The 24,923-nt window shown below is 48.4% G+C and overlaps 1 protein-coding gene across 2 annotated transcripts in view; it reads right to left on the bottom strand.

The window, feature by feature from the left end:
• Window positions 1-232: 232 nt before the first annotated feature.
• Window positions 233-24,923, bottom strand: part of Stard8 (StAR related lipid transfer domain containing 8) — a 70,845-nt gene continuing 46,154 nt past the window's right edge. For both annotated transcript variants that reach the window (XM_051178496.1, XM_051178497.1), the window contains 13 exons: window positions 14,504-14,575; window positions 11,160-11,241; window positions 10,149-10,212; window positions 7,680-9,085; window positions 6,925-7,098; window positions 6,023-6,182; window positions 5,366-5,564; window positions 4,774-4,984; window positions 4,409-4,523; window positions 3,259-3,483; window positions 2,130-2,347; window positions 1,847-2,023; window positions 233-1,677 (listed from right to left, as the gene is read on the bottom strand). In XM_051178496.1, coding sequence (XP_051034453.1) covers window positions 1,560-1,677; window positions 1,847-2,023; window positions 2,130-2,347; window positions 3,259-3,483; window positions 4,409-4,523; window positions 4,774-4,984; window positions 5,366-5,564; window positions 6,023-6,182; window positions 6,925-7,098; window positions 7,680-9,085; window positions 10,149-10,212; window positions 11,160-11,241; window positions 14,504-14,575 — 3,221 coding nt within the window. In that variant the 3' untranslated portion in view covers window positions 233-1,559. The remainder of the gene's footprint in view (window positions 1,678-1,846; window positions 2,024-2,129; window positions 2,348-3,258; window positions 3,484-4,408; window positions 4,524-4,773; window positions 4,985-5,365; window positions 5,565-6,022; window positions 6,183-6,924; window positions 7,099-7,679; window positions 9,086-10,148; window positions 10,213-11,159; window positions 11,242-14,503; window positions 14,576-24,923) is intronic.

Here is a 24,923-nt window from a genome sequence, read left to right as displayed (position 1 = left end):
TCAAGGGATAGTTTGAAGCTTTTGTCTGAGTTGGGCTTCTCCAAATTATGCTTGTCTTCCTGATCACCTTCCAAAGATAAGAGGTCTTCCCTTTTTACCCCAAGTCCTGACACCATATGTTGGGACTCAGCAGAAGGCAAGGAAAATGCTCACAACCTGGGAACTGTGGGTATGAGTTGCAACTCCAGCACCCTCCCATTGTTTCAGCAAAAAGACATCTACAGAGCCAATGTGTATCTCCAGTCATGCTTTATTGTTCTACATAGGGAACTGCTGTGGTTTGCCCTTCACCTCTCCTCTCTTAATAGAATAGAGGTGCCTTAGCCCAGGCCCTCCAGACCCTGCTCCCACCCAGAGATTATAATGTACTCAAGAGGGAGTAGTTGTATATGCACGCAGATATGTGTGTATATGTATTAGTATATACATATGTATATATATACATATACACATATATATTCTGGCTATACAGTATTTATAGGTACAGAGAAAACAAGATTAACATTACAACGATAGCTGCAACCCACTACAATCCAGTTTACTTAGCCAAAGACAAAGAAAGCACCACTTGGCCTCTGAATGGCTACTAGATTTCTATCTGAACAATCACAGAAACTGGGTAAGTAGATTAGGCTGGAATCGGGGCCTGGATGGCTAAGGAAAGCCCTTCCCTGTGTTTTGTTCAGGGTGTCTACTTTAGAAAAGTACTGTTCTTATAGACCACCCTCCTTGGGCAAAAGGCATAAGATTCTATCCATACATCTTGCTGCCACTGTCAGCTTTGTCCTGACCTGTATCATGGGAATGACCTAATTTACCTGTAGCTATGGCCATGAGTGGACAAAGACTGCCCACAACTTTAGGGAGTAACAGAAAAAGTGTGGACTAAAGCAGGGGAGGATGCTAAATTGGTGTCTTGGGGATTGAGAAAGAAAGGTTCTCCACCCTTATATCCCAAGCTATCCCAATTCGTCATGTTACCTACTAAGGCCCATAGGGCTGTTCTCGATCTGCCTCATAGAAGTCAGCATCGTGTTTTCATAAATAAAATGGTTTGTGATCATTGGTGCTTTCCTGTGCTATATCCCATCTGTTGCTCCAGACCTGAATTCAGGGTTAATGTTGGCCCCAAAGGCAGGATCAGAACTTCCTATCTAAACTCAAAAGAACCCTAGCACCAAGCAAGATGGCCTGAATTCTTGGTTGGGCAAAGAGCCTGGGTTGCACAGTGATTTCCACCTTCTTCCCCTTGTCAGTAGGTAGCTGCTGGAGATCAAGACACAGTAGGGTCTTCTTGGTCAGGTGGGCAGCAGCAGTGGTCAGGTTGCCACTAAGGAGATTCTCTCCTCTTGTGAGAACAAAATGTAGTATGGGGGATGAAGTTGGGTGGAGATAGGTCACCTACACTCTCTCCTCTTGTGTATGTGTGGAGTAGCATTAGGACATAAGCAGACAGGCATCTGGGTCACCTTGGCCTGGTTCTGCCCCTAAGGGTGTCTGAGTTCTTATTCCCACTCATTTCTTTGGTAGCAGAGGCCTGGGCAGCACCAGTCTAAGGCTCACAGCTTTGTTTCAGGGCCAGCTGCCTGAAGTGTGGGGAAAGAATCCCGGATCTTTGCCACTTCCATGGCACACAAGTGCCCAAAGACTTTGTTGTACCAGTCAGGAGAACGGCCCCTGGGGAGGAAGAGATGGGCAAACATAAGAAATTGGGTTTCCACTGGGGCCTTTGTTGGGGAGAAAGAAGGAAGGAACTTTTTTCCACATTGGGCATCACTGACACAGCGTAGAGGTAAGGGATGGGCTCAGGGCCAAGGGGGTGAGGCAGGTATCCCAAGCCTGGTACCTGAGGTCAGCACGGCAAATATGAGTGAGGCGAGAGCGGCCCAGGCCACAGGGTTCCATGAGGTACTGGGAAGTAAGCATGAGGGCCCGTACTCCAGACTCTGGCACGGGTTGCTCAGGATCCAGGGACTGGGAGACAAGGAGACACCCACCACGAGGCAGGTCTGAGCGCCACATCCTGGGACACGGAAAGCAAGACTCCATGTTTAGATCCTTGCTGCTGGCAACCTGCCCCACCTCTCCAGTCCCTGAAGCACAGCAGGGTGGCAGCAAAAGCCCCTCACCTGAGCACCACAAAGTCACGACAAGGATGGGGTGCCATGCTGTCAGTGACATAGTGGTAGAGCTCCACCCCTGGCATCAGGGCTTCTAGCACTTGGGCCCGCAGTAAGTCCTCATCCCACAGGGCCCGCTCCCGTAGGACACGGTGAAGCACCACAGCTGGAGGAGCAGCCACTTCTGTGGATGCCTTCCACATCCGCAGGGGGTGCCCATCTGGTGCCTACAAGGAAAGGGATGGGGATAGGAACACTGTCAAGGAGAGAGCGCTCCAAATTCACGCAGGGCCTGGAGCTCCATCTCTGTAGCTCCAGGGCTCCTTTGCTGACCAGACCCAGACTCAGACAAACAGGAAGACATCCCTGTTTCTCTCTCCTTCTTATATTCTTGCTCTTCAGCCTGTTCTAGAGCTAAAAGCAACGATGGATCCCATACATTCAGATGCTTACTAGACCTATGAAAATGTGGGCACAGCATGCGATATTTCTGGATATGGGAAAAGAAGGGGGGTGATTATCTTTAATGGATTCTCACCATCAAGACATTTTGCATGTTGTCAGGCTCTTTGCAAGTTTCCTACCTTAAATCCATAGGCTAGGTTTAGTCATTGCCATTCTATACACAAAAAAATGTCTGGGTTGCAATGCCACTCAAGATCAATATCCCAGAAACAGCAAGGCTAGTAACACAGGGGTACTGTTAGGAGCCAACACCAGCCCTGGCCCTGACTGGAGGTATTGGATAGAGGAAGCTATAATGTGGCAACTAAATGTGGCTTGGGAGAGTTCTTACTTGGGGGCAGATCAGTCCAAGTAGCATAATAGGACAAATAGAAACACAGAGTCAGTGTACTGCAAGGGGCTTTGCCTGTCCAGGGCCAAAGGAAACCCAGGCATTTCAATGACCTATCATGATACCAGTGAATCTGAAGTAGATCTGTGGAAGAGAACTCAGGAAGGTGGCCCAGAGAGATGCACTGGCCTCATATGGTTCCTGACTCCTTCAGACACTTGTTCATCTGGCTGCCATGCCCCAAGTACCAGGTACAGGCCCAGTAAGGTTGACAGAGCAACTCTATGGACCAGACTCTGTGCTCTCCCCCAGCCTTCAACAAAGGGATGATGTGGTGCTCACCTTTCTACAAGCCAGCTCTGTATGCTGGGGCCCCGGCACACTGGTCCAGCCCTTGAAGCGTTCTGCAGCATCCCGAAGCAGTTCCTGCACACTCTCCTCCATGTAGAGGCTCAGACTCACGCCAGCAGCCTGTGCTTGTCTCAGCTCAGCCAGGGCAGGTCCAGGAGGGCTGAGTTCAGCTGCACTGTATGAACCACACAGTTGCACCACCATATCCGGGGGCACCTGGGAGGGTACACACGCACATACATGCACTGAGTGGGTACTGTGAAGAGCAGGGTACTCCACAAATTTTAGTGTTAAGAGTAAAGTAAAGAGGCATGACTATTGCACTGCAGTCAGATAGATAAGAAACTGATGGAGAAGGGGCACAAATTAGAGCCTGTGGAGTATGTATCAAGCTGGGCCGCTTGCCTGACCTGGGGTCTGTCTGTGATGGCTGATCTCGGTTGTCAACTTGACTAAAACTGGAATCAACTAAAACCAAGCAGCTGGACACACTTGTGGGGGATTTTCTTTATTGGCTCTTTTGAGGTGGGAAGAGCCATCCTAAATCAGGGTCATTTGAGGCCAGAACACCCACCCTAAATCTGGGCCACACCTTCTAGCGGCAGCCCACATGAAAGGACATGTTAGAAAGAGGCCTTTTGCTTTTATCCTGTTGGCCCTCACTCTTGCTGGCAAGTTTATCTCTCCTGCTGCTGAGGCATTCCTTCACTGGTATTAGAACCTATTTTAGGATTTCAACAGAGACCAAAAACCAGCCTCACGGACTGAACAACTTTCTGTAGGGAGACAGCCATTGTTGTAAGCCACTCGCCACTCTAATAAGACTAAGAAACACACACAGACACACACTCATTTTATTAATTCTGTTCCTCTATTACAGTGGTTCTCAAACTTCCCAATGCTACAACTATTTAATAAAGTTCCTCATGTTGTGGTGACCCCAACCACAAAACTATTTTCGTTGTTACTTCAATTTTGCTACTGTTATGAATCATAATGTAAATATTTTTGGAGATAGAGGTTTGCCAGAGGAGTTGCAACCCACAGGTTGAGAACCATTGCTCCAGAGAACTCCGATAAAGGTCCAAAGGTCGGGCCTGATAATTCTCATAATCAGGTACCATGGTCTTGCCAGACTCACCTGGAATAGTTTCTTGCAGTCACTGATCATGTGTGATAGGCCTTGGGTGGCAGCCATGTTCTCACTCAGGTCCCTAGGCCCTGGCCTACCAACCAGACTGCGTTTGCTTTTGATCCTGGAAGGAGATAGGGACAGAGCAAGATGGCACCAAGGTACAAGACGAGTGACAGCTGCCTCTTAGTTCTTGGAAGCCAGCTTGCCATTCTTGACTATAAAGTCACCTGGTGTCCTTTGGGGAAAGCATGCTCCACAGTGGCTAAGGCTAAAAACCCTTGGTATAAGAGTAGGAATAGCACTAGTCGCTCCCCAAGTGCAGTGAAGCCAAATTCTCCTGAACTGGCCTCAGCATGCACTACCCGGTTCACCTGGGAGAAGGGCTGTCCTTCTTGGAGACATTGAGGTGGAAGATGGAGGGTGCCAAGCACACTGCCAGGTTGCCAGCTGTCATCTGGTTTTCCTCAGCAGAGGCAATGTCACTTAGGAAGTAGAGCAGGGTCTGTAGTACTTCTCTGTTCTCATCAGGGAGCAGCAAGGTGGCAGCTTGTGCGGCTGCCAACCACTGTTCTTTAGGGAGGACTGCAGGACAGGAAGGGCAGAAGGATCTTTTGTACTTCTCCAGAAGCACCAGTAGCAAGCTTCTTGTCTTCCAGAATGCACAAGGCCTGGCAGCCTCCAAAGAAAAGAGTCAGATAGGCTCTGGTGGCTAGATCAAGCACTGCTCTAATGCTCAGGGCAGCCTTTGGGAAAGTTCTTTCCTCAGGACCTCAGTCTACCCTACCAAAATGGGTTTGAGGAAGAAGTAGAATGTGGCTCCTCTCCCGGTGTTTTTGCAAATCCAGAGAATAAAGGTTCCCATGAGCTCATGTGGCCAGATGCCAAGTTCATTTCCCACAAGCCCTTGGGATCGGATGGGCTAAGTGTGGGGCAGGTTAATAAGGAGGGCTGCAGGGGACTTACGCTGGTAGATTTGCAGGAAAGTGGTGGTGAGCTTGCTGGTGAAAATGGGCTCAGGCAGATCCCGGAAATACTGCTTCAGTAGGTCAGCCACATCATAAGCCGACTGGCCCTCATAGCAGACGTTGTCAGGGGAGGTCTCATTCATTTGGCGCAGGCTCTGGATCCTGGACTTGACCCCAGACTTGCGGAAGATGCCCACCTGACCCATTGAGAGGAAGGAATAATATGATATGCAGAGGAGAAGGGAGACTGTGAGGGCAGCTCAGGACTGGGGTGTCAGGAGCATAGGCCATCTTGGAGACTGGGAAGCCTGGCAGGCTTCCTGATGGGCTCAGCAAGTCCAGAAAGTTGTTTACAGCCTAGTGCCAAAGAGAAAGATAGCTGTCATGGGGATGAGGGTGAACAGGTGGCCTTAGGCTAAGGCAGGCTCTGAGACTAGGGAGACTACAAAGCCTGGGAAGGAAGCTACCCCCAAAGTGGGCAGAAGACGCCAGCCATTAAGAAAGGAAGGGAGCTTTAGCATCAGCCCTGTTGAACCTTGCAAGGAGAGGAGAGTTTTCTGGTGAGAAGCCCAACCAAGATGGAGAAAGGGCCGAGCAGTCAGCCTTGGGCCTTCCTCACCTCCAAATGATGACAGGCTCCCTGAGGAGTACTCACCTGGTCTAGGCACTGGCTTCGTAGGTAGCGCATGGCCTGCTGAATGCTCTGAGGCAGAGGCTGGCCTGTACGCTGCACATGAATGAGGGGTGGCACTCCAAAAACATGATGTCCCCGGTAGTCTGGGGTCTTATTCCTTTTCATGAACTTGGGCACTGACCTGTTTGGGGGTTAGCAAGCAATCAGGAAGAGAGAACTTGGTTTGAAGGCTATCTATCACCCAGAAGTAAGATGGGTAGAGAACACAGTATGCCCCCAGAAACCACATTCAGTGAGCACCTGCTTTAGCCTTAGTCTGCAGAAGCCACAGGGACATAGGAGCCCTCATTGATAATTTGTGGGCTCATCAATAGGTCTTGAACTTAGAGGAAGAGCCATTAGGAAGGAAAAGTACACCTACTGGGTCAGAGAGGCCCTACCAGAGAGGAAGTGGTAACTCAGCCGACTCCTGCAAGACAGCGGTGTTGTCTCAAAAGAGGCATGGGTGCTCCAGAGGACAAGATAAAGAAATGTGGAAAGGCATAGAGAAGGGCGACTTGTCCCACAAGCCATCAGATGATACTGCTTGAGAATGGCTAACTAAAGAGCCAGAAGGATGGGGTTACCCCAGAGCATGAGAGGATCATGATGGAAAGGAATCGACAACGGGAAGCCACAAGGTTATTTACTCAATACACGACAATCCAAGTGTACTTTAGGACAGTCTCACTGATGGTGGCATGGAGGCTGGGATGGAGAAAGGACAGCTGGAAGACCTGGGGATTTCCAGACCACATCTATCCTTACACGACCCCTCTAGCCTCCTTGAACAGTACCATTCCACTGGCTTGTGGGTTGTGCTCCTAAGACACAGAACCTAGAGAAGTCCAGTTTCTGTCCTGCATGGTTCAAGAGACACTCACCATACCCAGGCTTGTTTGTGGGGCACAGTGTACTTCTCCATGAAGCCAGTGAGCCGTAGCAGTGAGCCCTTGTGGAGCAGGTTGATCTGGCCTGCAAACTGCCGGTTTATCTCCAGTGACTCTGAGTTGAGGCTAGGTCGGTGGGAGTTCTGGAAGCTGTGCCAGCGGAGTTTCCTGAGGTGAGAGGGGCAGAGAGCATCAGAGACACAGGTTTACAAACTCTTAGAAGTCATGTCCTTCTGGTCCCTTTTTATCTCCCAAGAAAAAGAAGTATAGGGAGGTGGTCACACATTGAGTGCTACGACTGGGCCTTGGGATGGCAAAAGCTTGGCTTCAGCTTTTAGGTCACCCAGGGTTCAAGACTTCTCATGGAAGGTGGCAGCAAGCTCAGACCCATTTAGTCCCAAAAGGTTGTGCCATTCTCCACCCCATCCTACAGCTACTGTGGTAAGAAACAATCTTCATCAAAACTGAGGAGCAGAGGCCATCTCTAACACCCTGCTGCTAAGACCAGGGAACCAAGGCCAGAAAAGGCAGCACTTTCTCAAGGCCACACCACAGTTAGATGCCGTACTGAACATTCAGAACTCCACATTCTTAAGCTCGGTCTCCTTTTCTCTTGGGACTGGCTGCCTGGAAATGATCTCCTAACCCCCCAAGAACTTTCCCCTGGGCTTTACGACTAGGAAAGCAGAGCAGAGAGAAGGCAGAGACTGAGAAGGGACCCCACCCCCATCCCTATCCAAAACTCCCACCTGCAAGGTCTGGTAAGTGAGGCCCCAACACCCGAATCACGCCGTTCTCGGGGCACTGATGCCTGGAGTCCTGCCAGGGCTTCGGCACCTTCAGCCTCATTCATGGAGTTGCCACTACTGTCAAGTTCACTGGAGGAAACTGCAGTGTCAGAAATGGAGTGTCCTTCTTCCACAGACAGGCTGGAGGCAGAAGTAGGCTCTGCAGCCAAGTTTGCTTCTTGTTCATGATCCTGGGCCTGGGCTGGAGCCTCAGCCTCAGCCTGTACCAATGGTTCGACCACAGTGGGAGCCTGAGCCAGGATTATAAGTGGGACTTCATCCTTGCCTTGGGCTGGGAAATCTCTGTGGGCTTGAGATTCTGCCTGGGCTAGATCTTCATCCTGGCCTTCCACCTCAGCTGTGGCTATTTCAACTGATGAACTAACTTCCTCCTCTTCCTCCTCCTCTTCCTTATCTCCAGGTCTCAGCTCCGGATACATGGCCTGAGACCAGAGCTCTACCCGTTGCTGCAACCCCCACACGTGTTCCAGGATGTCATCTAGATGGGCATAGCTGCCTTCACCCTCCTCATCTTCAGCCTCAGCCTCAGCCTCAGCTTCAGCCTGTATAGGTTCAGCTGGGTACAGCTCAGGCAAGTTGTCGTACATGCTGGCATGGCTACCCGTGGACCCACAGGAGCCCCGGCGTCCTTCATAGCCCCAGCACCTACCTGGCTGCCAATCTGCCAGGTGATGTCCATCACCTGGACAAAGACTTTCAATGGACAGAGAACGAGGGAATGTGCCTGGTTTATGGTCCCTGGGCACATGCACCAGGCAGTCACGCCGGCGAACAGGCTGGGGATGCTGGAATGTGGCTATAGGCCACGCCTCCCAGGCCTTTTGCGTCCCACCATCTCTACCCCTGGGTGAAGTGGTGGCCCTGTTCTTTGCCTTGTAAAATCCAGAAGAGAGGAAGCCACGGCAACTGCGGAAAGATGAAGCTTTGGTGGCCTTTTCTGAGGTGGCCAGGCGTTGCTCAGGCTCTGTTTGCCGGCTGTCACCCTTTTCCTTCTTCCGCAGAGATTCGAGGTGCTTGAGGAAGCTTCGGGAATAATGTTTCTTTACTTTGTCTTGAGAACCCTCCTGGCCCTGACTGGGACTAAGGAAGGATTTGTTACTTGGGCTAGGGACACGATCTATCAAGGACAGGTCTGCTGACTCTGGTGAAAGGCTCACAGAGATGGCTGGAAGGGAGGCAGCACTAAGCTCCGTGAGGACACTCTCACAGCTTGAAGTCCCCAGGAGGCTAGGGCTTGGTGGGGCCAGCAGGGCAGAAGAGCCCATGGGAGACCCGCACTTGCTTTCCTGCTCAAAGGCCCAGTGGCTGCTGATGGTGCATTGTTCTTCCTCTTCTGAGTCTTCATCCTGGGGAGGCATCATAGGGAGAGGTCAAAGAAGCCCAACAGACAAGTACCAGCTTGTGCCTTACTCTGCTTCCAAATGCTTTAGGGTGGGGCAGGGTAAAGAACTTTGCTTTCTGGTAGAGGACATGGCCTAGGAATGGAAAGCTGGCTCTGGGAGTGCTGTAGGAAACTAGGAATCTCAGACAGAGCCTAGATGTATGGCGACAGTCATCTAATTAGTTCACTACCCCCATTTCAAATAGGAAAAGTGACACAAATCAGTGGCCTAACATCATTTAATGTCCTGTTATGTCAGACAGAGATTCTTAAGTGTTTATAGGCTATATAGTCTTAGATTAGAATTGTGGTATCTAAGAACAGGAGGGGATTTGAGGTTTTCTAATTCATTTTCTTCTTGGCAAGGTGAGGAAACCAAGACAGTGGCAGAAGTGTCCCCGGGCTAGTGCTTTATCAGTTTGGCTCCCCTACCTGACTGCTGGCCTCTGGTGGGGAAAACTCCAGAAGAAACTGAGAAAAAAAAAATCTTGTCCCCAGGAAACAATAAGTCCATGAGGCTTACTTTCAAGGCCATATACAAAGAGGCCTTATGGTTTCTGCAAGAAATGGACAACTTGGAAAGGCCTAAGATGACCATCAGTCCAGTGTCCTAACTCAATGTAGTGATGGGGAAAACAAGGTTATGGACCAGGGAAGGAAGATCTTATTGAGGTAAGACTGTGGTGATCCTGACTCTGATTTTTCTGCTGTATTGTCCTGTCCCTTCTCCTGTTCAAGGAATTTTAGCCATGACAAACTGCAGTAAGTGGAATTCTCTACAGAAAGCCACCACTAGATCAAGCACTGAAAGCCAAAGGGGAGCAGTGGTTTAAGTAGAGGGTAGGGTCAGGCATGAGCCAGGGTGCTTGCTCCGGTAAGGGAGGCTCGTCAAAACCCTGCAGTAGAGGAGACTCCTGCATCTCCATCCCCATGCTGGAGACCCCTGGAGAACGGAGCGTGTTCACAAGTGTTCCAGGATTTTCCCAGGTACCAGGAGACCACAGACCTCACCCCTTGCTGAGAGTCACCTGTTTGCCTTGAAAATGAACCTCAAGCTTCATCGAAGCACAATTGTTCAAGGTCATCAGCCTCCTGCAACACAAAGTATGTGTTCATCCAAGGTTCCCAATTCCCCAGAGCCTGGCATAGCCTACCAAGACACTTTAAAGATGCCATCCACTATTTCCCATGGTCAAGGGGTCAAACTCCTCCAAGTTTAGTGTCCATAATATCTTAAGGACCATGCTGGGAAGATTAAACCCTCTGTCCTCCAGGTGCTGATAGATATAGAAATAAAGCACTACAAATGTGATAGGTTCAAGGAAAGAGCATACAGAAGGCACTGCAGACACGCTGAGGATGAGATCAGGAACTATCAGGAAGAGATGCAGTAAGGCTTCCTGCAAAGCAGAGGGGGCATTCTGAGGGCAAGAGAAGCAGGGACAGCTATTCCATACTTCTCCAGGAGCCTGTGACAAGGTAAAGAAGGGCACAGTCAGTCAACAAAGAAACTACTGGGGAAGAGTGTGATCAAAGCCAAGGGAGGTCAAAAGAAGGATGGCAAATATGTCAGCCTGAAAAGGTTTTGTATTTTTACATATAGGCAGTGTCAGATTTTGAACAGAGGAGAGTACCCACCTGGGGATTTTAAAAAAAACTGATTCTGGTGTCTGTAGAGAGGACTACTTTGTAGGTGAGGAGGGGCTAACCTGAAAGGTGACTTTAATAGATTCAAGAAGAAATCATGTTTTAGCCTTAGGAAACATCAGAATCAGTTTAAGTAGAAAGAGGCTGAAACCAAGGCATGCTTTGAGGGATTTGTATCAAGAGTAGATGTGGGTCTTCTAGCTACAGTGATGGGGGTAGAGGAAAGTGTTACAGGCACAGGACACAGTAACAACAATGAGCAATGTAAATGCAGAAAATGAGCCTCATTTATAAATTATGCTCGCCTCTAATACAAGGTACAAGGGGGTTGTCATTTCCACAAAGCACAAAATTGGCTCAAGGCTTCCTAGGCCTGGCCCTCAGCCCCCTACCTGCACAGGGCCCCCAGAGAGTCCTGGTCCAGAAAACTGTAGTCCTTCTTCACAGAGCCAATATCCAGCGGGAACACACCTTCTGCGTGGTGGAAAAAAGCAAAAATGAGTCTGGTAGAGGCTCAGAAATGGCCCCAGCTACCCTTGAACTGTAGGGATGGGAGGAAAGGAAGAAAGAAGCAAGAAGGCAAGGGCCGCAGTAGAGAGAAAATCTAGGAATAAAATAGAGGTGGTAGGATTTGGCTATTAAGGTCTCTCTAATTCTTAGACCTTAGACCCACAGGGGTCACATATTAGCTGTTTACATTAAGACTCATAACAGTTTGTTACTGGTATGAACTAGCAACAAAATAATTTTATGGTTAGGGGTCACCACAGCATGAGGAACTATATTGCAGGGTTGCAGCATTAGGAAGGTTGACAAGCACTTAGAACTTGAGAACCATGCCTTAGAATCTAAGGCATGGGTGGAAAGCTTAAGTCTCCAGATAGACCTTTAGGAGGTGGGGCCCAGTGGAAGGAGTTGAGTCATTTTATGGGTTTCAGAACTTCACTCTATCCCTCTTAAACCTTCCTTCTTATCCCACCATGAGGGGTGAAGCTTTCCTCCACTCTGCATTTCAACCATGATGTTCTACCTGGCCACAGCCCAAAGTAACAGGACCAAGCCACCATGGATGGAAACCACAAGGACAAATAAATTGTCCCTCCTTTTAAGTTGCTTATCTCTGTAATGGGAGCTGTCATTCTATAAATATGTTTCTCTTTATTGGGTAATGACCAAAGCCCTGTTGGCCAATAGGAAAGATAGGTGGGACTAGGAGACAAGGAGGATTCTGGGAGATGTAGTAGAGAGGAGTCAAGATGTAGGACATGAGAGAAGATGTCCGTAAGATAAGACCACGTGGAAACACTCAAGATAGATAGAAACGGGTTAATATTTAAGACAAAGCTAGTCAACTAAGAAGAAGTTCTAGCCATTCACCAACAGCTTTATAACTAATAGAGTCTCTGTTAATTTTGGGCTGATGAGACTCTGGGACCAGGCTGTTGGGAAACTGCTTGTAACATCTGTGTTAGGTTTTCTGTTGCTGTGAAGAGACACTATGACCATGGCAACTCTTATAAAGGAAAACATTTAATTGGGTAATGGCTTAGTTTCAGAGATTTAGTCCATTATCATCATGGTGGGACATAGCAGTGTGCAGACAGACATGGTACTGGAGAAGGAGCTGAGAGTTCTACATCTTGCAGGAAATAGGAAGTGAACTGAAATACTGGGCAGGGCTTGAGCATGTATGAGACTTTAAAGCCCACCTCCACAGTGACACACTTCCTCCAACAAGGTCACACCTACTCCAACAAAGCCATACCTCCTAATAGTGCCACTCCCTTTGAGCTTATGGAAGACAATTACATTCAGACTGCCACATTCGGGTACTGTGTCACAGGGAAAGAAAGCTAATAAGCCCAAGGGAACCTAGGGACATCAGAGTTGGTAACAGGAGGAAAAGCTTGAGAATGTCTGGGAGGTCTGAGCTAAAGTGAAGAACCAAGTAAAGCAGGTCCAGATCTACACAATAGGCCTGAGACTTTCAATGGCTGCCAAGAGCCAACTTGGGTTCTTCTCTTTCATTCTATTTCTGGGCTTTCCAACAGGCAACCTCCTGCAAGCCCAAGGCAAATTACGGGGTGTAGAGAGAGAGCAAGGGCAGAGAGAACTTCATATAGCCATAAGATGTCTATCCAAAGCAGTGTGAGCCACCTCTCCAGGATTCAGGGAAAGAAGAGGAAAAAAGAAGGCATGTGGAGAAAGGGGAGAAAGATAAATCCATTCACATATTTACTCATTCAACTGATACTGTTAACAGTTCATGCCAGGTACTGTGCAAGGTAGTGGTGCACAACACAAAACTGGAGTCCCTACCTTCAGGGAGTTTACAGTCACACAGGTAACAAGCAGTCAACAATACACAAAACCTAGATGATACAAAAGCCATGTAAAACCTGATCCAGGGTGACAGGGCAAATAGAGGCTGGTGCAGGTGTGGCTAATTGATGAGATGGAGTCAGCCCAGGCTCTTCTGGGGAGATTTCTGAGAGAGAGAGAAGTCCTGAAGGCCGAGAAAAAGCTGGCTGAGCAGAGAAACTAGAATGAGTTTCAGCCAGAATTAACACAAATACCAAGGTTCTGATGAGGGAGAGACCTGGGCAGGGAGTAGGAAGAAGTCAAGGGTGTAGTGAATAAAGGAGGAGTGATCAGCTAGTGTGCAATAGTTGCACTTATTCCACTTATCAAAGCACAGGAACATACATGTGATGGTGGACAGGACAGGGGTAGTGAAATGGAAGCATGGAGGTCAAGAAGGATGCTGGTGCATTAGTGTGGGTGAGAAGTGGTGGATCACAGCAGGCATGGCAGTGGAGGTGTTAAGAAATATATTCATTCAGGAAGAATTAAATACTTGCAGGATGTTTAGCCATGGGGAAAAGGAGAATTCAGGATAAGTCCTGGCCATATGGGACCTGAGCAACAGAGTGCCTTTAGGCGTTGTTTTAGGCTTGGCAAATCTGAGGTACCTGTTGGATCTCAGAATAGAGACACTGAGTTGGGGGCTAATTAGATGAACCAGAAGCTCTGAAATGAGGTCTGGACAGACCCATTCAAGAGCTATCACAGGAAAGATGAATGAGCATCTCATAGCAAAGCAACATGGAGAAAGCAAAGGGTCTGGACTGAGCTATGGGATAGCCTAATATTTTGATGCCAGTTAGAGGAAGCAGAATCAGCAAATGGACAGAGGGCAGCAGCCAAAGATGAAGAGGCAGATGCAAGTACTTCGGAAGACAAAAGGAAAGGCTACCAGTACTGGATACTATTGAGAGATTAAGAGTAAGGCGAGGGCTGGGAAGTGGCCATGGAGGTCATGGTTGAGTTTGACAGGATAAAGTAAGGGTGCAACCAGGGTGCAGCAGGGGTACGTGAAAGACAAAACCCAGGAAAACGAAGAGAAATGAAGGCAAAGAGAAATGAGGCCATCACTGTGGGCAAAGTGGGGTCCCCAGCCAAGCCACTAGGATGCACAATTCCTCCTTCACATTGTCATCAGGAGACTCACAATGAGCAAGATGGGGGCCTTTAAAACCCGGCTGGCAAGAGAGATGGAAGCGGATGAGAGCAACGCTGTAAGAGTTCTGAGCTTCAGGAGTGAAGTCCCCGCACAAAGCTGTTCAAGACCAGGACACACAGCAGTGAGGGTTTATTCTACCCATTGTGCAGATGAAAAGCTGCAGGACAAAGCAAGTTTTTGAAGAGGATAGGGAGAGCAATCAAGAGGCTTTACCTTCAAACAGCTGAGCATACTGAGGGAATCCTGTTGCCCGAAGCCATTCACATGCTTTTTTGGCCTCCGCTTCTAAACCAGAACAGAAGAAAAGAAACAGGCAGAGTTAATTCCAGTACTTGAGAGGCAGAGGCAGGTGGCAGGTGACAGGTGAATGTCTGTGAGTTCAAGACCAGCCTGATCTACGAAACAAGTTTCAGGACAGCCAGAGCTTTTACACAAAGAAACCCTGTCTGAAAAATAGGGTGAATACCACCTCATACCCAGTAGGCAAGCATACCTAGTTCTGATGATTCAGCAATCGCAAGGAAGGCACAATGCGACTGGCCAACGAGGCACCTTCTGTTCCCTTAGCTCTATTTCCTGTGTCAACCACCGCTTTACTGAACCTCATTCCCTGGCCTGTCCCTAATCCCTCCCATTCTCCCAACCCATGACCTAGTCCAGAACACAACACCACCATCAGCTTCTGGATTGTCACTCTCCCAGGCCCTCTGGTTCCTATGAAATGTCCCACAATACTACTTCCTTTGTCAGTGTCATCATCCAGCCTGCTGAAAGGCAAATGTCATTTAACACAGTATCACCTGTAAAGAAGGCTCTACTGCTCTCATTGTAACAGCCACAGAAACAAACGCTGAAAGGAATGACTCAAGTCAGGCACAAGACATGAGTATAATGCCAGAATTTAGGAGGTAGAGGTAGAAGGATTGTGAGTTCAAGGCCGGCATGGGCTTGAGACACCAAGAAGAGGGAAGGAAGGGACAGGAAACTTGTCTAAGGTCTCACAGCTGACAAAGTGATAGTGCTAAGACTGGAGTCCCAGTTTAGTCTGGCTCATCTCTGGGCTGCCAGCCCTTGTGTCAGCAGATTCCCCTGTTCTTTCCCTCCTCACCTACTTATTTACGTCTAGTCCTCCTTCCTCTGGGGCTGCCCAGAACAGTCCTACCTCTCCTTACGGGCTCATCCTATCTGTGGAACACTCCAGTGCTAAACCATAGGCTGCCACAGTGCTGGCCCGTGGGGATCTTGGAGGTTAATAGCCGAGTTTGCCTTCCTCTTCTGTTCTGGGAGTACCTGACACAGAAATGGATACCCTGTACAGCCAGACAGGACCTACAGAAGAGGCCCTCCTGGCCTCCAGAGAGGATGAACACTAGTAGCAGAGATCTGGGACTATGCAGCAACAGCTTCTTGTTTCCCATGCAGACACTCCCAAGGTATTGCCGGGGCAGGGTGGCATCCTGCAACAATAAACTGTGGCATTGTGGGCTTATCAGGGGAAAGCTGCTGGCCCCAGATGAACTTCTCTGACCATGGAGTCTTGCCCTCAACATTCCCTCCATTTTTTTTATAGTGTGTGTGCCCTCAACATTCCCTCCATTTTTTTTAGAGTGTGTGTGCCCTCAACATTCCCTCCATTTTTTTATAGTGTGTGTGCCCTCAACATTCCCTCCATTTTTTAAGTGTGTGTGGAGGCCCTGCTGACAAAGGAAGTCTAAGGAAAGTGCTGGGTATTTTTTTCCAAAGCAGGAAGAGCTCTATCTTCTTAGTGTTCACTCACAAGGAGGAGACCCTGACAGCCAGGATTGATGACAAAAAGAACTCTTAAAACACTCATTCAGAAATGCAAGTAGACAAGGAAGAAAGGGGGGGGGCGCTATCAAGAATAGTAATAAACCCCTCCAAGGATTACACACTGGTGAGAATTGTGGGGAGGAAAAGAGAATGTCTGGCAAGCTTTGGTGTACTGGCAGGCTTTGGGGCAAACAGGTAGGGCAGGGGTAAGCATCTGCATTTCTCCTAGTACATGCACCAACTCAGCATCCACACTGGCATCTGGCTCTACATAAAGCTGCAACCAAATCTTCCCAGGGTTCTGAGGCACAAGTATCAGTACAGGCTAGTGCACCTGTGTTATGCATGCAAGTTTCTTGGTCCATGTGTGTACCCACATTTCTGTGTATGTCCGTGTAGTGCAATTTCCTAAGAGCAGTTCGGCTGTGAGGCTTATCAGGGTCAGAGTCCAGGTAGTAGTACCCCAACTTGTCTGACAGGGGGCAATGCAGGTCTGGTAAAAGAGTCACATTCCCAGGCCAGTGGTTCGGGGCCAAAGGAAGGGGAAAGAGGAAGGGACTATTACACACCAAGTAAGATAGCATCTGAAGCATATGGTTTACCTTCTAGGACAACTAAGCTGGCTACCACAACTACTTCCTTGTCCTCTGTTTCCACCATAGTCCCTACAGAAGGGTCTGAGCACTCTGCATGGCAATCAGCTTTGCTTTCCTGTCACGAGGACAAGAAAAACCTGAAGAATGGACCTGGTCAGACTTTGCAGAAAAGTGTGAACAAAGGACAGTGATCTCTAAAGGTAACAAGTCTGGTATGGTCAATAATCCTCTGCATGCCAGGAACATATCTATCTATCTATCCATCCATCTATCTACCTATCCATCCATCCATCATCTGTCTATCTATCCATCTATCCATCTATCTATCTACGTGCACACACGTGCCCACGCTTCTTGCCAGCCCTGTATTAATATTATTTCAAGTGATAGTACATAAGCACACAGAAAATAAAAACAGTAAGTATCCAGTGTGACTCAGAATTAAGTATCTCAGGTGAAGCTACAGCCCTGGTCATTTGATTCAGTGTTCGGTGTTCTTTTCCTTGACATTACATTACCAGCCGTCAGATTCCAGACAAGCAAAGAACCAATTCTAAGTTCTGAAAAATGTTTCCAGTCACCAACTCTGACAATGGGAAAGTTGTAAATCTCTCTATTGCCTCCACTAAAAGGAGCATTAAATGAAACACTAGGGGAGAGAGAAACCATTGGCACACTGTGCCAAACACAGCCAATAACTGTGTTCCCTCCCAGATCTGGTTTGCAAAGTCCCGAATAAAAGGGAGAACTGGAGAAAGTGGCCTGGCCGACATGAGCTTCTGTGACTGAGGAATGAGTCCCGGCAGTCTCAGAATTGGCCCAGTGAAGTGAGGTTAAACAGCTTCGGAGGGCTGCTAGACAAAGGAAAGGAGTGAAGTTTGGGGTAGGTCTCAGGACCGAATTCCTCGGCAGCCCTCCATAGCAGGAATCCAGAGAATGTAATGGGTTATTACCCAGCAGGATGTCAGGGACACTGACTTCTGACAATACACCATCTCAGGAAGGCCTGGAGGCCCTGAGGCTCTCTCTCAGATGGAGCAGTCAGGGACATATGTCTTGGTGATTAAGGGGTGAACTAAAGTACTTTGCTCCATCCATCTAGCATGTCCCAGCCTGCTAGGCTAGGTCACAAGTGACCTGCACCCCCACCTACATTAAAGTCAACTCACCTGAGGCTGGAACCAGCACAGTCCAGACTGAGAACTGGCTTGTGTGCCCAACAGGAAGAGTGACACTGGGCAGGCTGAGGCGAGTGAGGCAGGAATGTCTGTAGCCCCTGGCCCTAACCTCTGTGTCCAGATGTGCAGATTCCAAAGCACGAGTGCCAGCAGTTTCAACTGTTGTATTCTGCAGCTGCTGCTCTGGCCAAAGCCAGGACAGGTCAGTAACAATGTTCAGCTGGCACAAACTAGATTCCATCTGTATTAAAGCTCAGACTCCCTCCCTGTGGAGGTGCCTAACTGAAGCAAGCTTATGAGTCGGGGCACAGGGTAATAGGAAGCTCCAGACAGGAATCGAGCCTCACAGGTCTACCCACAATTATCCTGTAGAGGGTGTCAGAAAAAGAAGGGGGGGGGGGGAATGCTACAGAGCAGTATAGCAGAAGACTCTAGAAACCAATGACAATATATGCATCTCCATGTGTACAAGTCACATGCCATGGATCTTCTTAGCACAGAGCATTTTTAAGCAGAGGAGGGACCAAGGTGAAAAGCAGGAGTCCCATAGCTGACATTCTATGAACAAGGAAAATTTCACACACTTGGGGGAAAAAAGCGCCAATATCTGTTAGATGATAATGCCTAATGGTAACAACTAAATCGAGGACAAAATTCTAATCAAGCCAGTTTCTCTGCTTACTGCTTAAATCATCTTGGGCACCTTGCTTCCTTCTCTAAACTGTGGTTGCCACATTACACCAGGGGGATTAAGGACTCTTGCTAGAACATGGCCCTCTGGATCAATAAGCAAGGCACATATGAGCTCACAGAGACTGCAGCAGCAAGCACAGGGCCTCCGCAGCTCTGCACCAGGTGCTCTGCATGTATATTATAGCTATTAGCTTTGTATTTTTCTGGGACCCCCGACTGCGAAAACGAGAGGGTCTCTGAGCCTTTTCCTCTAGCGGGGTTGCAGTGTTCAACTTCAATATGATAGCTTTTGCTTCAGCTTATTATATGTTATTTTGTCATGCTTGGTTGTTATCCCCTAGAAGCCTGTTCTTTTCTAATGAGAGGCAGAAAGGGAGAGAATCCAGGAGAGAGGAGGGGAAGGAACTGGGAGGAGTTGAGAGAGGGAAAACTATAATCAGGATATATTATGAGAAAAGATTCTATTTTCAATAAAAGGGGAAAAAAAGAGTCTCCTACCAACTTCCTTGGATACCACATGGGTGTGATCAAACCTTTGGTGGTCCCTCCTCCTCCCCTCCTTCCTCCCATCCTCTTCCTGTTTGTTTCTGTGCTGGTGATAGAATCCAGGGCCTCATTTGTCCAGGCTAGGCAAGCACTCTACAAGTGAGCCACACACCCACAGTCTTCCTTTGCAGGCTTTAAATGTGACAAATAAAACTTATCACTACCGAGGGATAGTTTGGTTAAGATCATCTGAACTTTGTAACCTCCTAAGACTTTAAGGCACATGAGGATGCTGTGTTAGTTACAGGGAGATGGGAAAAGAGTTAGGAGGAATAGATAAGACCCCAGGCAACTATGTTGTAGGAGGCAAGTAAGGACTCACTCAGGCAACAGCAAGAACCTCAGTCCAGGGATGGGTACCCCTCCTCACATACTTATCTGCCTTAAGTTAAAGTCCTTCTGTCTAGATACTCAGTGGCCTATGAAACAGCTGCCCAGGCTGCAGGTTCATCCTTCTCTTTCTCAACCAAAAAAGTTCATCTCAGGCCTGGCCACCTGACAATGGGCCTAATGCAGACAACAAACAGATGTCACATGGCTTGACATGAAAACATCTCTTATTAGTTACTGCTTTTGGGTATGCCATCTCGTTTCTCCCCCACCTTCTACTCTACATGCCCATTAGCTCCTGGGGAGATCAAAGAAAAAAATGTCAGTGCCCCAACTAATTAAATTAGAACCTCTTGGGATAAAGTTGGATTGTATTTGTTTCTTTACTTCTGTGAGTTCTATGGGTGGTTCTAAAGTGCAGGAAAGAAAACGAGTTACTGTCCTACCAGTCTTGGCCAGTGAAATAGCCACACACATAAGCCCTACGAAGATTGCTCTCCAGTGGCCAGAATCAGGCCTGTTTGAACCACTGACTGCAGTTTGCTCCAGGCCTTGAGGGTACAGGTAAGAGAGTATGACCAACACTAATATGAGTATCAATGGTGGGGAGATGGGGAGGCATCTGTGGGTGTTTGTGAAGGCCACATAATCAAACCATTAGCTGTTCAAACTGTTTCTATCTTTCTGCAGACACGGCGGTCTCCTCTACCTTACTTACTAGCTTCCTGTTTGGAAAGGCATCTCCCCCCCCCTTGACCCTGTCATAGGTCAGATGCCTCACAACCAGGGTCTGGTATTAATGCTGGCCTCTAACACTTTTAGTGGGAACAGGAGGAAAAGCTGGTATCCCAAGGGTGCTGGGATACCACTGTTCATGGGACAATGTAAGTCCCCAGGGTAGGCTCTGTGAAGTCCTGTGTTGGACTAGGAGAGGGAGGGAGGCAGTGGAGCTACATGTCACTACAGACCTTGTACTGCAGCTAGGAGATGCTAAGCCTGCCTAAAAATTTCTCAGTCCCTTTCTCTTAGCTGATCCAAGGTCCATTTCCTGTTTTCACTCCTCTCCCCTGGAGAGGAGCCTTTTCAAGACAGAATGCCTTGGGAGGGGACTTTGTAGCTCAGAAGCTACCATCCTTGGCACCGGCCCTAATTGCTCCTTCCATCTCCTCTTTATGGACAGACTTCACCCACCCAGCCTTTGAGCCTAGTACAGGAATGTGACTCCTAGAGGCGTAGCCAAGAGATGCTATGAGAGGTGACTAGCTGGTTTTCCTACCTCTTTGCAATAGAGAAAGGGACCTTCAGTGAACTATCAGGTATTCTGGGGCCACTGGAACTTCCCTTTTTGACCATAAGATGGAAGAGGGAAGGTAATTCCCTGCCTACTGGAATGCCCAACACATTCATAGCTACTTTCTGCTATTGCTGCTCTTAGCTGGAATTGCCACTCTAACTCAGTTCTGGCAGGGGAAGGAGGAGCAGGGAGGAAGGGAGACAAGACGAAAATAGCTCCCATCCCACATTCCAAACCTTGCTGGAGGGGCACCACGGCAAGGGCCGCTGTATTTCAGCCGGCCTACTTTGGCAGTACTAGACACTGGCTGGCCTTCTGCTTGCTAGGTCGTAGGGCAGAACTGGGGGCCCTGCTGCACCTGTTCAGATGCCAGCCCCAGTCTCTGCTGGAACTGTAGCTGGATGCCAAACTCCTCGGCCCATGTGAGCAATACTTTTGGAGTCTTCCTGTCACAAATGAAGGGCCTACAAAGCAAACAGCTTAGGAGGGCTGTATGAAGGCGGGTGGTAGCAAGCACTCAAGCCACTGAAGGTTTTGGCTAGCTACTGTGCATGTGTACACCCTCTAATGTGCCTCACCTCTGACATTCCATGTCTGTGCCTGCTCACAGGAAGGAAAAGATCCCATTCAGGGACAATCCCCTTTGCATTTGACAATGTCTAGAGTCATTTTTGATCACCCAACTAGATGTGAGGGAAAGAGGCTGTCTAAAGTGTCCATTTCAGTCTTGCCAAGATACTTCAGGCAGCCATACCAATTTGGGAGATATTCTGGTAGTGAAGTAAATAGATACTTCTGTCAATGGTGATCCCTTGACTTTATGGGTCAGCCAAAGAGATGGCAGCTCTGGTGTGGAGTTCTATATATTATACAAGTTCTATAAATTATACAAGACCTCCCCAAACACACACATACTACTATGGAGTGATTTGAGTCCTGGGAGTAGACTCACATGAGCTGTGAGGTTAAGTAAATCCTGGCTCACTGGGGCTGTTTGAGAATCTGGGACCAGGGGCAGCTTGGCCTGTGGTCTCCTAGGCTAGCAATGGACAGAGTGGGGCCAAAGCTGACAGCTGACATTCCTATCCAACCCGGGGTTTCCCTGTGACAGTGAAGGTCAAAGCAGCCACCTGCTCTGTTGCTCTATTAGCTTTCTTGCCCCCAGGGGCTCCTGTCCCCCAACTTAGTCCCAGGTGCTCTCTCAAGGTCACCACTGACAAGGAAAGATATTTGTTTTAATAAGCTATGTGCTATTCCACCCATTCCAGTCTCCAGCCTAGAGGCAAGAGATGCCAACCAAACTAGTCTAAGGCAGATGCTAGAGCAGCAGTAACAGCTCTCCACTGCAGTTTGGGCCCAAACCTTTGGGCTGAAGGTCAGGCAAACCACCTTACAGTTTTAGCTCCCCTACCAATTTGTGTATAATCTCTGGGAAGCCACTACCTCTCTTTGAACCTATTTCTCATCTTCTAGTTACTGTTCCCCAGCCTCTAGTCAGTGCTGTAAATGGCAATGGGTGGTTCAGCAGAGGAGCTATCCTGGATTGTGGACAAAGATGCATTCAGTCTTAGGTACCCCAGTAGAGAATGGGAGGGAAGAGCTCTGCTGATGTTTTTGCCTCAAAAGTCATCTAACACCTTGTTTCCTCCTCCACACTGATCTAGCCATCAGCTTCTACAGGTTTCCCATACACAACTATGTTCTAGATTCTCATACCAAAAGTACTTCAGCCCTCTATGTTTCTAGTTTCCAGTCTCTCCTGGCAATGGGCTACCCTACTAGCTTCTCCTCCCAAAGACTCCAACCATAACCTGGTCACTCTCCTGCCTGTTCTGCAATCTATTCAGCTTCATTGCCCAAAACCTAGGGCAGAAATTGGCCAACTCAACCTTCAGGCTAGAGCAAGCCTTCCAACCCGTGAAGCCTCCCCAGCTATCAACACTGGTCAACATGTGAAGCCATCGTTCCCATTTGACTGGTAGCTCCATTTCACTGGGTTCTATTTCTCTGAGAGCTTCCAAAGTAGTGTGATAAGGGATACTGAATGTTCTGGCAACGCCCAGACCGGAAGATCTGCTTCCCAACTTAACAGTGTCCTCGCTTCTGGCTCTAGCTTCTGTAATGAAACAGAATTGAGCATCTACCTGAAGCGCACAGCTGCCATACTTTAGGCAGCACTGCTTGGGAGAATGCCATGCCCCAGGGCCCGAAGCAAAGAATCAGGAACATCCAGGTAAGAGAATAGAAAATGAAGTCTGCCTAAGGGTGGAGGCATTCTACCCCAGGGGAGTTATTAGCTTTTCCACTCAGCTTAAGTATGGGCAATCACCTGAGACATTCAGGAGTACTCTCCTACTTCCCTCTCTTGGACAGCAAAGCCTCGGTGTTCGCTTATTTTGACCCTGTGCCACCACCCCTTCATCCTACTCTGCTTGCCTATTTCCCTTTCCTTTTGCTGAAGCCAAATATAAACTCCTGGGCAGGAAATGCCTTAAAGTAGCCTGGCCCCACCCTGGGCTCCAGAAAAAAAAAATGTCTCTGACAGAAAGGAAATGGGCCTGAAAGAAGTGACCTCTTCAAGAAGCAAGCAGACACAACTCCTTCCTCCAGCCCAGCAGCCAGCCAGCCAGGGAGTCAACTGCCAATATGAGTGCTTGGGCCACTGTAGAACAGAACCATAGGCAAGAGAACTCCAAATAGTGACCTACCCGCTGTGGAAGGCCTACAGGAACAGCAGTGTAGGATAAGGTGGGAAGAGTGAGGCTAACAACCTGAAGATACAGCTTTCTGTCCTGGGTTTGCTCCTTAATGGCAACACGTATGACACCGAATTTAACTGTTTACAACAATGAGTAACAGACAGTAGTAGTTACTGAAGAGCTACTGTGCTTCCGGCCAAGGACTGCACGGATGGTACTTCCTGGCTTGCGTAATTTCTCTGTGCCTCTGTGTCACAGAACCAACATGATGTTTTTGCAAAGATCAAATGAGATAAAGGCCTATTTACCTTGTATGTGTGGTGGAAGGTATTGCCTGGGTATTTGGGGGTGCTCAAAACAAGGAGAAGCACTGGCCTTCCACTGATCTCACTGGCCCCAACCTGTGCTCCCCCACACCCAGTATGAACCCTTAGCCTGAAGTAGTTCCCATCCGTGGGAAAAGTGCTAGATCGCCTCACATTCCATTTGGTGGTTTCAACAACCCTGTCTAAAGCAAGGAATGACTACTATATAAGCATAAACCTGAGATTGTGAGAGGTCAGGGCTCTTCTACTGGAGTACATATAGAGCAAGACACCTGCCTATATACCAGAACCCTTTTGGCTGATGGGTTCCCATTTCAGCCAATCTTGGATTTCCCCTCCAAGACAATTCCCTGTGAACTGTGGATGTATTCAAGTAATGGTACATGACGACTTAGTACCAGGCCATATGCTAGGCACCAAGGTCTGAAAACACAACAAAAGCTGAGGTCTCTCGATGTATTTGGCCAGAGATGTTGTCTGGCCCATCCTGCTCAGGAAAGCAGAGATGAAGACAAACTGCCCTTTGAGGCACCCCTGAAGCTTGTTTTGGAGACAAGATAACAGGGGATAAAATCCAAAGCAGGGGAGCTGGCAACTAGTCCAGCCTAAGGAAGGAAGCTTGCAGCCCCCAAAGAGATATGGGTAAACTTGGTGAGGGTGGGAAGGCTAGATGTTCTGGACAACTCTCCCACCCACAATCCCAATACAAGCATGGGCTATATGAGCTGGAGAGACCTCATGAGTGTTAATCCACCCAGTCTTCTGCCTGCCCCTACCCACCCACACTTTCTAAATAGTGCAACCGGTTGTCAAGACAGCACATTAAAATTTCTCTTCTTCCCCAATGACACCCAGCAGCCTGCTCCCCACCCTCAGTGCAAGAAGGTACTAATAAAGCAGACCAAGTGCTGATGCCAGAACCACCCCCAAATCCCTCCTAAGGGCCCTTCCCAACTCCAGTGAGGCTCTATTTTAGAATCTCTAACCCAAGACTTCATGTTTTTCCTCCTTCTACCTTAGAGATGGGGTAGGGAACAGAGCCAGTGGGTAAGTGATCTGGGAACTGACTTCTCAGCCTAGATATGGCGAGCATTTGGAGGGAGAATAGAGGTCCAAACATCTAGAAAGAGTCAGCCATTAAGGTTACAGAAGGTATAGTCAGAATACCTGGGTCCTCATT

Source organism: Phodopus roborovskii, unplaced genomic scaffold (genome assembly GCF_943737965.1).
Source record: "Phodopus roborovskii unplaced genomic scaffold, PHOROB, whole genome shotgun sequence".
NCBI lineage: Eukaryota > Metazoa > Chordata > Mammalia > Rodentia > Cricetidae > Phodopus > Phodopus roborovskii.
This window is presented reverse-complemented; position numbering and strand designations above follow the sequence as displayed.